The following is a 15,093-nucleotide window of genomic DNA, read 5'->3' as shown; positions in this document are numbered from 1 at the left end:
GGGTTGGATCTATTTGATTAGATGTGAGAGTGAATAACAAGAGGGTCAGAGGTGGGAAGACTCCCTAAATGTAAAAGTTTGAATCTGATGTGGTGGAGAAAAGGAAGCCAGTGAAGGGACACAAAGAGGGAGACGATGATCAGGAAGATGATCTTAGCAGCTGCATTTTGAATGACTTGAGAGGGAAAAGTGAATGTCAGGAAAGCCAGAGAGGAGGAATTTGAGTAATCAAGACGAGACGGGGAGGCTCTGGGTGAGCATTTTGTCTGGGTGAACACAAACTGGATATGATGAAGAGGTTAGCAGAGGAGTGCGGGCGAAAAACCTCAGCGCCAGCACCAGAGGAGAAGGAAAAGAGGGTGATGCGTAAGAGAGGTATACACACTTTAATCTAATCTAGAATAATTCATTAAGACAATTTCAAGTGGAAATTAAAGGGAGCATGTCAAAGTAGATGCATAATACCAGGCTGCAATGCAGTAATTAGCCAGAGCAGAGGTAGAGTGGTAGTCAGGAGTGCTTTGCAATTAAGAGTGGGAGGCCCAGATATGAAAATGAGTTGAAGCTTCTAGGCTCAGGGAAATTAGAGTGCATTATGAAAAGAGCATGTTTAGTCTCCAGGGGACATGAAATTTAAACCAAACCAGCCATAGTGAGTACAGGGAAAGAACACTATCTAAAGGTCAGTGCTGGAGCCTGGGAGGCAGAAGACCTGGGGTTCTGTTCCCAGTTCTGCTATTGACCTGTCATTTAACCTCTATACTTGCCTACTCCCATTCCAGGGCCATGATACTTAATTAATTAAGGTATGCAATGTCCACTGAGATGACAAGTGCTATAGAAGTGCTAAGTATCATCATTGTTAGAGCCATGGGAAACCCATGTTTCATCCCTGCTCTGCCACAGACATCCTGAGTGACCTTGAACAAATCACTTAGCCTCTCTGTACCTGGGAATAATAGCACAGGTGTGTTGTGAGGATAAAGACATTAATGATTGTGAGGCACTCAGACACTGCAGTGATGGAGGACCATCTAAGTACCAGAGAGACAGAGAGAGACTGTACTGCCCCTTGTCATACAGCTCATGGACACCACAGCTGTTTGACTGCTGTCCCAGCTGCATATGGTGAGGTAGCAAAATGCTGAACCCTGGCAGGATAAGGGGAGAGTTGGGAGGGAAGGAATGTGAAGCATAATCAAAGGAATAAAGGAAAGTCATGAAATGAACATCACTTAAAAAAGAAAAAGTACTAACAACAAACTCTTTTTTCTGTATATTGAGCCAGTCCCCTCTTCTTTTGTTCTAACCTGTATTCACTTTCTTTCCTCCTCCGTTGTGTATTTGGTAGGTTTTGTTAGCTATGACAATCCAGTCTCTGCGCAAGCTGCTATCCAGGCTATGAACGGCTTTCAGATTGGCATGAAACGCTTGAAGGTTCAGCTGAAACGCTCCAAAAACGACAGCAAACCTTACTGATCTTAACCCCAGATGCTCACTGCTCTTGTTTTAGCTTTCTTAGGGTAAGTCCCATGAGCAAACCTGCCCTTCTGCAGGGGGGAGGGGGGCTAAGGAAGAACATATTGCCAACCTTCACCAAGAGACAATTATTTTTACAGTTATCGCTTCCATTTCCCCACTCACCACAAGTAAACTTGGCTGCTGTTTCCAGGCCAAGTAATTACTGAGTTGTGTTACTGTATTTTATTTTGCGACATAATTTATCTCCTTTTTTTTTCTTTTTCTTTTTTTTAAAGAAATGATATCTTAAGAATTAAAAGCGACAAAAAAAAAAAGGTGCAATTTAACTCTGTGAACCCTGGTGCCATTAGCACACTTAGGGGAAATAAAAGCTGTTTTGTATGTATGGACCCAATCTTATCAGGTGGCACCAGCAGTTTATAGGTTAAACATAATGGTCTTATGCCAGCAGAAGCACTTATTGTGAGACAATGACAACAAAAAGTCTTTACACTACATTGGTTTGTTTTTGAAAATGATTTTTAGTTTTGTTTTTTTTGGGGTTTTTTAGGGGTTCAAATCAACATAACATTCTATTAGTCTGATATTACACTGGTCGTCTTTATATTTCACTTTTTTTTAAGTTTTCTTTAGTTTTTTGGAAAGGAATAATGTAAAAAAGATTTAGAGATCTGTTTCTAAAGCTACAGGGTTTAAAATAAAAATAAAATAAAATAAAATGAGTGACGATACTTGATGTTTCTTGAAAGATAAATTTAATAATAATAAATAAATAAAAAAGAAAGCCACAGGCCTGTAAATTTTATTTGTAAAAAGCATTTCTATTTTTATACAAAATTTTTACTGCCTCAGAAATAATGGAAGTTATTTATTGCCTATTGTTAACTTATTGGATACCTAAAGAGCAGCTCTCTATGCTAGCTAGATCCTTTGAAGTAGTCTCTAGAGTAATTGTGCCAAGAATGGGCGCTTTTTCACCGTTGAACCCTACATCCTTTACAGTTCATGCCTTTATCCTCTTGTTTGTACTTGTCTGGTTATTTTGTTTGTAGTTTCCATTTTCTAGTTTAAAGTTCAGTTTCTGACTTTTTTCTTCTCCCTACCCCTTATGTTACATTTGTTGAAAATGGTTCTTTCTTCTCTCCTCCCCCCAAAGATGAATCCATCTTTTCTAACGCTTTTCAGATGGATTCGTTTGGGGTTTCATTGTGCTGTTGTTGATGAGTATTGTAAGTTAATGCAAATTATGTGAATGGCTCATAGACTCTAATGATGAAAGATTTGCATTAGTTTTCTCCTGCACCCATAAAAGTGATTTTGTTTCTGCTGCATAGATTCTATGTAACTTTTTTCCTCTTCCTTGTTTTTTCCCTAGACATCTCCATGCCCGTTAGTTCATCGTTTGCCTAGCATGTCCCTGTGGCGTCTAAAAAAAAAAAAAAGTTTCATCGTCCCGTCATTGTTTCTGATGTCTTTCTGACCTCACATCATATTTGGTTCTCCTACTGACCTTTGATCTAGTTTGACCTTTGAAATTTGCATGTGACCTCATCTAGCTATGAATTCTGGGAAGTCAATGTGAAAAAACATTGCTGCATTCATGCAAGACTGAAATTTATTATTAGACAAATTAATGATAGGGTTTAAAACAAAAAAAAAAAACAAACCTGTGGCAAAAATGTTTTTGCTTGCTTTCTTTTTTTTTTTCTTTCTTTTTTTTTGTTTTCCTTTTCCAAAAATAAATAAATAAATAAAATAACAGACTTGAAAGTATTATACAGGGATTGGCATTCTGCCTGGTCACTGGTGACAATAGCAATATGTGTCCAGAGGCACAGAATGTTGGTTTCTAACAGACTACTTCCAAAACAGTTTGAGAAAAAAAACTGTCTGATTTTAAGTCTCTAGAGGTCTGTAATAGTTTTTACATTTTTCAGGCAGTGTAAAGTTTTTTGATAAGGCCATTTTAGGTGGCTCACTTTCTCATTAAAATATATATATAGAACCACTTTTTGTAGATTAGTATAAGAAAATATTTACCCTGTTTTAGGGCAAATGCTACCTATTTGTGTCACCTTTTGCTGAACTGACTCACAGTTAGACAATCCATGGTTTAATGCACATGAAATTACCTATATTTTATACTGTTTCAATGTACAGGAGAAAGGTTACTGTAAAGTGTGTTACGTTGGTGCTTCTGTGAATTAAGTTGTGGTTTCATCATGAGTCTTATGGTCTTAAGTGTTCTGTGTTTATAAAAGACAAGTTTGAAATTGGTTTACTTGAACAACAACAACAAAAAATGAGTTTTAAAAAAAAGTTGTTTGCTTAAAAAAAAAAATTTCATGTGAAGAATTAAAAACTATTCCAGAATAAGTTTGTGTTGGCTTGTGACGCATTGATGTCATTTTTTTATTGTGGACAATTTAGATGTGTTTGTGTTCAGCAAAATGTGATCGGTTTTTCTTTTAAAGAAAAAAAATCAGTGAAAATATAGTGCCAAATTCCAAAGGTACTTTCTTCCTAGAGCTTCAGTGTGTTTCTTGTGTGAAGTAATTTGATAACATGGGTATTTTATTATGTGTTTTGTATAAATCCCTAATATTTAAAGAAAAAAAAGAGGTTAAAAAGTTTGTTAACTTGCTATCCTGTGGTCTTGTTGCCTGAAATTGTTATTGTTTGTTATTTCTCTTTGATGTTTTTTGTAAAACATTGTATAAGTGCCCATGTTTCACTTTTTTAACCACTCTGCACATCAATGCTGTGAAAGCAAACCTCACAATGTATTTTCTTCATAATGTATGGAAACCTCTAAGGTGAGAAAGTTTTGAACTTTTAACCCTTTCCACCCAGAGCTGTCTTGAGTGTTAATACCTTTTATACATTCACCATTTTGCTGTTTATTTTTATATATATATCTATATATATAAATATATATATATATACTTAGTTTTTTGTGGTTTATTTAATACATGGTTGAAATCAGAAAAATGCACAGGGCAGATCTGAAGGACAAAAAATTATTTTACTGCTGTCTAAATTTCTTCTGTATCTATAACTAAAATTATTTAAAACCGTAACTAACTTGTGGTTTTCCTTTTTAGATTTTGGGTTTTTTTGTTTTTTCTTAAAGAGCTTTTAATATGCTGCTGGAATATGCTATTCAGTATTAATAAATAAAATAAAATAAACAATTCTTAATTATCTATTGTGTGAGCCACTCCCAGACTGGAGTGGTTATTCCACCATTTGAAAACATTGAGGAGAAAAAACAATATTTTTGTAATTAAATAAATGAACTTTTTCTTAAATCAGATGCACTAGATCTTCCTGGGTGAAAATTCAATGTGTACTGCAGTTAAACTACTTTTTATGGATAAAGTTTACATATGCTGTAACGCTTGGTGTTATCTGCCATTATTCGTATTGACAATGTATGGGCCCAATCCTACAGACACTCACCCAAGTAACTTTACTTGCGCCAGTAGTCAATAGAATATGTATGTTACTTATGTGGTTGTTTGCTGGATTGAGCCCTATGCACAGAACCCGAAAAGAGATGCTGGTAGCCTTTTCACTGCCTTTTAAATTTGACTGGATTGCATGTCTACAGCACAAGTAGCCACCAGTGACCAAATTCGGTTCTTTACTACTAGAAAATAGAATCCATTGCCAATTCAATGCATGTGAGCAGCAGTACCTGCTTCTGATAACTAAGTGCCATATCTTCTTCCATTATCTATTCCTATTTGGTTATATTCAAAGCCTCTACAATTAAAAGTGAAGCCCTATATGAACAGCATAAAGACACAGGTGGCGCACTCTGTCTCTCGTCCCCAACTTTGCTTAAATGCTCGTTTATGTAGAAGCCCTGGGATGGAAAGGACTAGCCTCTAGTGATGCAAAAAAGTTCCCTCCTTGTAGCACATGCACTTATAACTAAAAGATCTATATTATTCTCACATGTTTTTACTACTGCTGAGGCCTTCCTGCACCCTTTGAGGGCTATTTTGTAATTCTTGCAGCAATTTTGCTTATTCAAAGTATCATCACACATTATATTATATATATGCACCTATATATATATAATATGATAATATAATCTGATTTTTTTTCTGTTTCACTAATTCTTCTCATTTTATCCACCATATAAATTTCCAGTGGTTTTTCAACGCAGCCGCCCCAGTGCGAACTGCAGGTTTAGAGTCCAGTTAGAATGTTAGCGTTAATATCCTAGAATCCCAGCTGCTGTAAACTGGCAGAGCTTCGTATACTTCAGAAGACGTCCCACCCTACCCCCATGATTTATACCAACCGAGGATCTGGCCCAGCATTTTTAGCAGGGACTGTTTCTATGTTTTCAGGTGACAACTGTGGGTCATTGGGGGAAAAGTTTGCCTTTATAAATAATAATATAAACTTTATTTTTATTATTATCTCCTTAGAGACAAATTATCTCCCAGTTCCCTTTCAAAATATTGAAAGGAAAAAAGCTGCAAGGGTGCAAAGAGCCTAATAAGAAAGGAAGAAAAACAAGGGAAATTGCTTTCCAAAATTCTAATCAAAGGAACTAACCAGTAGTTTTTCAAACAAATTAGCTAATTGCAATGAAATGGCAGTCCTCAAATGACTAACAAGTTCATCTTTCTTTCACCATAGGGGTTATAGTTCCTTGGCTTGTGCTATTCTGAAATCATATTACTGTTTCTGTTTTTATTATCTTAAGTGCTAATTAACAAAAGGAAAAAAAAACCTGTAGTTTCATTACCTTTTGGATAATGTCATACAAAAAAACCTATGTATTTGTGTTTTGGGTTTGGGTTTTGGGTTTATTTTTTTTTCGTGCTGTGAGAATTGTTGTTTGTAGATTAACAATACTATTATTTTGTTTAGAATTACAAACTAATTTTTAAGTATTGTCTGAGAGAAGCCAAAGTTAATGCAACTTAGTGGAAACTGTAAGACCATTTGAGTATTGTTTCTGTTTTATTGATGCATTTGGATTTTGTTGTGTGATGGAATTTGAGCCAAAAAAAAAATAGGCTTTCCTATTTCTACAACTTGATTGTACTTATGCATTTTGTACCAGTGGAACTTTTTATACTGGAGATTAAAAATCAAATGGAATTTTTTGTGGCTTACTCTTGTGGGCCCCCTGACCACGACTGATTTTCGAGTTTGATTTCTGGTTGGTAGAAAGAGAGTTGGTTTTGTTTAGAGAATTAAAAACTTTGGCTTGCTATCTTTTTTTCCTTTTGCTTATATCTAGTGTTTAGAATTTTGTCTTTTAAAAAAAAAACAAGCGGTAAGTTTCACTTTTTATTCTGTATTGTGCAGTTACACAATAAGATAATTAGAATTAGGAGTACTCGGTCACTTTACGTGGATAAATGTATTAGTTACAACTTTAGGGGTTTGCTTTTTTGCTGTTTAGATCAAAGTTTTTTCTGATTCTTCTGTCCTCATTGTGAACATAACCGTGTAGTTGAAACAGTCAGACTTATTTTTGTAATGTATGTTATTGTGTGATGCAGTTTTTTGCTTCTGTCTCCAATATTAAACCATTTTCCTAATACTTGTCTCTCTCTTTGTGTGTTGTATTGTTGGTGGTCATTATGTGTTGGTAATACATCTACACACCTCACTGTTTCACGTCCCTGTTTTTTTTTATTTTTTCCTATTTGTTGTGTACAGATACAGTCGATTCCACCTAAGTGAATATCTGATTGGGGGATGAAAGAGGACTTGCACACTTAAGCTGTCTTCGGTTTATTTTACATTTTTCCCCTCCCCTAGTGTTTTGTCACTTTGATAATCTGAGCAGGAGATCGTTTTAAATATCTATCTGCAAAGTCATGTTAAAGGTGGCTTTTGTTAGTCTTCTGACCACAAAAGCTGATACACACAAACACACACAAACAGAGAAATGTGAGGCTATGTGAAAAGTTTTTTTGCTTTGCTGTTTCAATCAGTCTAGATGAAGTGGATTACAGAGATCAATTCAAGTGATATTTTTTTTAAAAATGGCTGTGCTACTGCTTTGCAGAGGCATCTGAAACATACAAGAAATGGAGGCTATAGCCCTGAGATTTCTTCCAAACTGTACAGTAATCTGGTGGCATCTGGTGTTTATCAAAGACTCCTTAAAAACTAATCACAATTTAACTAGAGTTATCACAGACTGAGAAAAATCTACCAGGTGAATAAGCTTGTTATATATAGTATATGTATAGATAGAAAAACATAAATAAAGCTAAGTGAACCCAAGCAGAGCTTTTAGCTATTAAAGCCAATAGAAGTAAAACATTTTCCCCAAGTGCGCAAATGGGCTGTTTTTTCCTTGGGTGCTTACAAAGTGGATCTTTCTCAGCACTGCATATTAAAACATCAAATCTCCATGCAAAAAAGAAATATGATAGCAGGGGGCAGGGGTTGGCTCACGAGAATCACTCCACTGTCCCTTGGACTGGTGACCAATAGAATCAAATAAAATCTGCAAAGGAAAATAAATGCTGCCGTGGTTCGCAAAGTCTCTCTTCACTCTTTTGTCTGATCACAGATATAAAACTTTAAAATTTGGAGAGTAAAATAATCCCATGGGATGAGGAAAAAGCACTCCGAAGTGTTCTCTGGAACTCAAGCCATATCCCCCATCCCCTTCCCTTTGTCCCACTCTCTCTCTCTGATGCTCAGGAATCGAAGACCACTTTAAAGTGCTCTTATGAGACCCAAACAACACTCCTCCCTCTTGTATCCTCTTTTCCGGTCTCTCTGATGCTCTGGCTTTGGCTCACACACACACAAACAGACCCGAAACTAACATCCTATTCAGAAGGTCATGGCGTACTGAGTGTTTCCTTAAGGTTTTGGCAGCTATGTTGGCTCCTGTGCTTGGAACAGTTTTGAAATTTTCTGGCTCATGAGTTGGCCTCGTTTTGCTTTTAATTTATTTGTCTTTCTCATTGTTTTTCTTTCTTCTGTGAGCATAAAAGGCAAGTGGGGCATGAGTTCTGGAGCCCCAAGCAAGCTGAAGTTGTCATCTACGGGCTTCATTGTCAGAGTTCAAATTTCTAGCAAACACCTCCTATGCGGCTCTGCTTTTAAGCTAAAATTACAGGGGCCTGTAGGGGACAATCTTGCTCTGGGAGCTGAAGGATACTCTGGATGACCTAATAGGTGTTTTACATCTCTTGAGTCTATGATGCTGATTCTGATAACATTTATGCAGTGATTTCAACTGAGTAAATCCTGATTTACACCAGTCTGTGATCAGAATTGAGGCCTATGTTTTTAAGTCATTGTAGGTGGTGCTTTTGAAACTCATCAGTTTGCTGGTAGGGAAAATCAAGTTGAGTTCAAGATCTTTTCTTCTGAACACAATTTAATTAAAAAGATCCAATGTTACAGTTAAAAAAAAAACACACACACCTCATGAGGACAAAAATCCCTAGTTCTTTACCAAAAAAAAAAAAAAAATCCACCAACCATGGGGGGAAATGAATGAGTTGTGTGAAGCCATGCAGCTGTACAGTTTGTCCTGCTTAAATGCATGCTTTTAATTTCAATGAAGTCAGGCACCTTGCAGTGTTAGCAAAATGTCTCTTTGTCAGCTGTAGGTGTATCACCATGGGAAATTACCAAACTGTCACAAGACTTGCTGATGAAAAAATACCCCGCCAGAGGATGTGTGCCTTTGCCCAGTTTGGTTCTTAGGTATTACGCTAGGGGAAAACAATTTAACCAACAAAATGTACTGTGAATCATTCCTGATAAGTGAATAAAGCATTGTGCCCAAGCAATCAGATTATTCACTTATCAGGAATCGACTGTACTACTAGCTCGCTTGACTGTTTTTGTTCCTCATCTCTGTTGTAGTTTCACTACTTTGCCGTGTTCTGTTTTTCCTCTCTCATGCTCTAGCAAAATCACTGGGAGTATCCCTTCGTGTGACCATGAAACATGCTACTGAGTGAAAAAATTATATCGTAACAAAATCTATGCACTTGCTATCAGGAACACAATACTGGATGTGTCTTATATATATTGAACTATAATAGTAATCGATTTCTTAAATAAAGCTTAAGAAAGGATTCTGTTGTCTGTAACATTTTATGAGCATTAAAAGGAAAAAAAGTGTTTCTAGGGTTTGGTTTTTGTTTTATTAAATCTCACTGGGTACACAGTTTAAGCTACCTAAGCAAACTGATTGTATGGAATACGTAATCTTTCCTTAGTAATTGAGAGCCTAAGAAAAGTAGGTTCCTGGAATCGGGGAAAAGTCATATCCCCACTGAGATTTGCAGCAAAAAAAATCAAAAGTCAGCACTTTCCAACACTGTTATCAAGATATGGTTGTTGCAATATTAAGACTATATCAAAGAAAATAGAATATTGTTCTCAGTAACTACAGACTTCAGAGAACAGTTAAAGTGTAAGAGTCCTTCCATACACTTAATACATTTATTATGTTTCTGAATGTGATCTCTTTTCTTCTCTATAGTTCTATAGAATATGCTTAGAATTTAAAAAAACATACACGAGTAAATAGAAAACATATAAGCAATGCTCTACCGGTGGATATGTCTTTTGAGAAAGACATAAAGATTGGTGTGTATATATATATATATATATATAGATAGATATATTGCTGCATTCAAGCCTTAGAAAAGCAATAAAAGAAATGTTATCAGGTGATGGGTAAATTTTCAAAGCATTCTGTGGAATTGTAGCTATGTGGCTCGCATGGATTTTATTAGGAGTCTCACAACTAAAACCCTGCAAAATGCTTTGAGAAGTGTATTCACTTAGATAGTAGATTTGGCATGAAGACATAAAGTTGAAACAGTCCCTCCACCTGGACACCTATATTTATGGAAATATCTAGACTTGTTCTGATTAGTAAACTTAACAAAAAGAACAAGAGTACTTAACTTAGCAACAGTCTCAGCCTTTATGCAGGATAAAGCCAGGAGCATGTTCATTTTAACTGAATTACTCAGTTCCTTTTACATCCACCAGTATCATTATCAAAATTCCTGGCAACCTAATAGTTTGCTAATCACCTTGGACCATTTTCTAGGTGGAAACTAAGTTAAGAAGTGACATCCTGTGCCCAGGTCTTTGGGGAAGGGACCATGAGTGAAATCCTGGCCCCACTGAAGTCAATGGGTGTTGACATCAATGAGATCAGGACTGCACCCCATGTCTTTATGTTTGCACAACACTCAGCAAGGTGAGCCTGAGCCTGAGGGGGCTTTATGAGCACTGATGTAGTATCAATATTAAATTCCATGCAAACATTACACAAAGAGAACATTAAAGGTGCATAGTCAAGCAGTCAAAAGTTAGGAAATGCCAGATTTAAAGTTGCCCATGCAACCTTAATCCTGCCCCCTCGTGCCTGTGCATTATGATATAGTCTTTGATTACATGATCACATACTATTTTTTCCACAGGGCCTCATTCAGTGCACAGAACAGATCTAGTCTGAGGATGAATCAGGGTTGTGTAACAAAAGAGATTGTTATAGGACTCCTCACTTCATTTGTTGCGGAAGTTAGAAGGTCTGACAGGAATGAGGCAGGGGACTGCAGGAAGAACAAGGATGGTCTCATGGTTAATGCAGTTGAATGCTGCCCTGCAGAATTAGATTCTCTCTCTGCCTCTGCCACAGAGTTCTTGTGTGATGTTGGGCAAGTCACTTAAACCAAACGTTTACCAAGTGGTCACTAATTGTGTGTGCCTCATTTTCTGGATATACTACTTGAAACCCCAGGGTCTTATTTTGCAGAAGTTCTGAGCATTCACAGCTGCACCTGAAGTCAATAGGAGCTGTGCTTTGAACATATAAAGTGCTATCTCCCCCTCCAGTCTTGCTGTTCAAGTCTGTCTGCCTCCACCTCACATCAAGTCCTAGGCTCCATGCCCAGCCTGTCCCTGTTCCCAAGCTGTGCTCCTAATCCAATCTGCCTCTCTCCCCCACCTCAATGACTCTCCGAGATTTGCTCTCTGGGTCCCTCATCCAAAATCATTCTGCACTCTGCTCCCTTCCTTGGCCCTTTCTCCTAGTCTTTTGGCCCAACCAATCCCAGTTTCTTCTCTCCAGCTCCTCATCCAATCTCCGTGTTCCCCCTCGATGAACTGGCAACCAGTCTTCTCCCCTTCATTCCCAGATTCCAGTCCCTCACCCTTGCCCCTCCTCTAGTCCCAGATTCACCAGACATGTTGGCTCAATCTGCTTCTTTCCCACTTCCTGGTCCAGCTTTTGTCCAGATGTATTTGAATCGGGCTGCGTTCTCCTCGGTACTGTCTACGGGCCAGCGGGGGGGCACTGAGAACACCGGAGGGGTAGGGTCCCTGTTCTCCGTTTCAGTGCCCATCCCCCAAGTCATGCATAGCCATTTCAGGGAAATCCTGGCCTTTGCTCCTGAAGCTCTGGATTGTGAGGGGATGGTGACTGAGTAATCTGGTCAGCACAATGAGCTGTGAAAAGCTCAAGCATGCTCAGTGAGGACACAATCTTCAGAGCTTTTAGCTGTGAAGCTTTAGCAAGTCTCCACTGAGCATGAAAGGCTGATAACTTGGTCAGATTCGAACAGATTTTCATAGGGATGGCAAAAGGGCGCATGGCTGATACAAAGACCATGTTTCAAGTCCCTGCTGCAAAGCATGTGCACACTAGAACTGTTCAAAGAAAAGGTTGCCAGAATTTTTTTTTATAGGCAAAACAAAGCAGTTTTCCCTAGCCTCATTCTCAGAAACAGCTGAACTGCTTTGGCTGACATTTTCCATAAAATTTCAGCCTGAGGTGCGTATGCACAGCATGGAAAATTTTAGCCCAAACATTAAACTCTGGCAAAGTTACAAGCAGCTGAAGACAGGGTCTTACAATGGGAATTGTCAGGCAACCTGAATAATAGGTGATGCTACCAGCTCTGCCTAAACTGTGATTATCCCATATTTATATTCCCTTTCATTTTTCTCATCAACATACTTTTTTTTTTCCACTAAAGGGATCTGGAAAGTTGCAGTCATTTTCTGAATCATTTGCCCACTGTTAATAGCTGAATTGTTTTACATGAATGCTAATATTTCCTTCTCACACATATCTATATCCCTCAGCTAAATCAGCAGTAAAATTAACACGTCTGGGATACATTTCTAGATCAATTAGCAGGGATTTATGCACCCAAGCCCCATTAGCATTAATGGAAGTATGCTCTTTAGCATAAGCAAGTTGGTTATATGTCTGGTGGACCTTGTAATAGAAACAAACAGGCGTCCAACTGACATTGTTGCCTTTTGAAAGAAATACTTCAGAGAGTGCTGTCCTAGTCTGAGCTCGCTGCTGTTGGGAATACCTTCAAGTACAGCATGTGAGTAAATTACTGGGTTATCGGTGAAACGTGTGAGATCAACTTGGAGAGACTGGACCCTTTGATTAACTTTTAGTGCAAAGGTTTGTTGGTGTTTTTGCCGAGACCAAAATAGATTTTTCTCAGTCTTTCGCCTCAACATGCAGTGGACAACACTGGTAATTTCTGATTGCCAGAACACATCTCCATTAACACACTCTGGGTAAAATGTCAAAAGCACTTCAATCACTTCAATAGTTTTACTCTCTAGCACACATTGTATACTGTAAAGCAGCAAGGGCCTTATGCTCCAATGGCAAAGATCTGTGCTTTGGTGATGAAAGTCAGGGGTTTAAACCCTACCAGTGACTTGGGATGGTGAATGTTGCATATGCTTTGTTCAGATTTTCCATGAGTCCTTCCACCATCTAGGCAGTTACTAGCCATGTACCTTAAAGCACTGGAAGCAGCTCAGATACTATAGTGTTGTGTATTACAAGAGCCTGAATCAAATATTGGCTTGGGTCAGCACTTCCTCTCCTTTAAAAGCATTTACAAGTCACTTTGTTGTGGGGACAGATGGCTATATCTGATTTCATGTTAAACAGTTGAACTTTCATGTGATTTCTCTGAGGGGAATGCACATTTATAAACCAACAGGGGTCGGCAGACCACAAAGCTTTCATTGACCCTAGTCTGGATAAGCACACCCCTAAGTTAATGACAGCAGATACATTTCTAATGGTGCTGTTTAAAGGATCCATTCCTTTAAAGCAGGCTGTGGAAAAACAGTGACCCTTCCTGGGGGGCTGGAGAATGTGCAGGTATATAATACATGTTGGAAAAGAGCATCATTTGGAAAACAGAAGAAACCTGAGTCATACACACTGAGCTGAAACCAGTTGCACGCTCTTGAGGCAATGTCCCCAAATGCTAACCACATTAAACTTGCAAACTAGCCTCTGAGAGCCTTGGTGGTTACTAAAGCACAGAGAGCCTGGGCACATGACCTCAGCTGAGAAGAAACCAACTGCTTGTCTAATGAGAGAATTGGCTGTGACGCAGCCTCCATCATGAGAGACTGACAAATAAGCAGCCTTATAAGCTGAGAGTCAGAAGATGTAGCAAATATGCTAGACTTGCCACAAGTTTGTTAACCTGGCTAGCAATATTAGTCTGAATCTAAAAAGATGGCAGTGTTTCTTGCTAACCTGTTCCTCATTAAGTCCAGCCGAAGTCTGGAACAGATGATGGCTACTTTGAGGAAAAATTACTTTCAGACAGAGAGCGAAAGAGACAGACCAATCTTCTGAGTGCAGGAAAAACAGAAACAATGGAGTGGTCACACTCGAGTCAGAGAGGAGCTGTAGCTCTACCCTAGCTGTCCGCTCTGAATGTGCTTCCTGCGTTTAGGAGAAGATTAATGATCGGCAGGAGGTCCAGTGTGGGCAAATAGCAGCAGTGTGTACAGGAGTCTGGGAGGAAAAGCTGGCCTTGTAGTAAAGGTGCCAGTCTGGAACTCAGGAGACATTCATTCCTTTCCCAGCTATACCACACACTTCCTGTAACACCTCGGACAAGTCACAAAGGCCCAGGTCCTCAAAGATATTAGGTGCTTACAGGGTTAGGTGGAAGCTGAGCAGTGATGCCTAAAGTCCCCACCAGGTGACATTTGCAAAGCCACCTAAGCCTTGAGGCTGCCCCGCAGCTAATGAGCTCAGTGTCCTAATTCAAATCAAAGCCCCCAAACTGGGAGTCTCACAAGCAGAGCTCAGTCCCATAGGTGTGCTCAGAGCACACCTGATAGCTGCAGCAGAAGAGCCAGCTGGAGGCCACTGATAAGTTGGAGAACAGCACAGCACCCATATAAAAGGGAGCCATTAGGGAAATGTACAGCAAGCATGAGAGCGGGATAAAATGTGAGCAAGAGCAATAATAGAAAAACAGAGCGATGATTTCAGCTGCTAGGAAATGGGCTACCTAAGTGGCTGATCAGGCTTAGGGGCCTAACTCTAGGAAAAGGTTTACAGCTAATGATTACAAGCACTGATCAGACAGGTGTACCAGGTCAGCTACTTAGCACACCTCCTTTCCTGGCCATATGGCTCAGTGGTCCCTAGCCTTTCCTGGCTAGTTTAGTTGGCTCCCCAGCCAGCTGACTAGCTTCAGGAAATGACTTCCTTAGACACCTATTTCTCCCCATGCATTGTGTGGGGAGCCTAACACAGCTAAGGATTTCACTAGGTAGCAGGCCACC

General features: G+C 38.9%; 1 protein-coding gene across 13 annotated transcripts in view; it reads left to right on the top strand.

Moving 5' to 3' along the window:
* The window catches only part of CELF2 (CUGBP Elav-like family member 2), a 690,477-nt gene extending 680,905 nt beyond the window's left edge, over nucleotides 1–9,572 (top strand). For 12 of the 13 annotated variants that reach the window (XM_030570388.1, XM_030570044.1, XM_030569784.1 and 9 more), the window contains one exon: nucleotides 1,352–9,572. In XM_030570388.1, coding sequence (XP_030426248.1) covers nucleotides 1,352–1,479 — 128 coding nt within the window. In that variant the 3' untranslated portion in view covers nucleotides 1,480–9,572. The remainder of the gene's footprint in view (nucleotides 1–1,351) is intronic. The other variant, XM_030569870.1, reaches the window with a different exon arrangement.
* Nucleotides 9,573–15,093: the final 5,521 nt, after the last annotated feature.

Source organism: Gopherus evgoodei, chromosome 1, assembly GCF_007399415.2.
Source record: "Gopherus evgoodei ecotype Sinaloan lineage chromosome 1, rGopEvg1_v1.p, whole genome shotgun sequence".
Taxonomy (NCBI): Eukaryota; Metazoa; Chordata; order Testudines; family Testudinidae; genus Gopherus; species Gopherus evgoodei.
The sequence above is the reverse complement of the archived record's forward strand: the minus strand, read 5'-3'. Positions and strand labels throughout refer to the sequence as shown.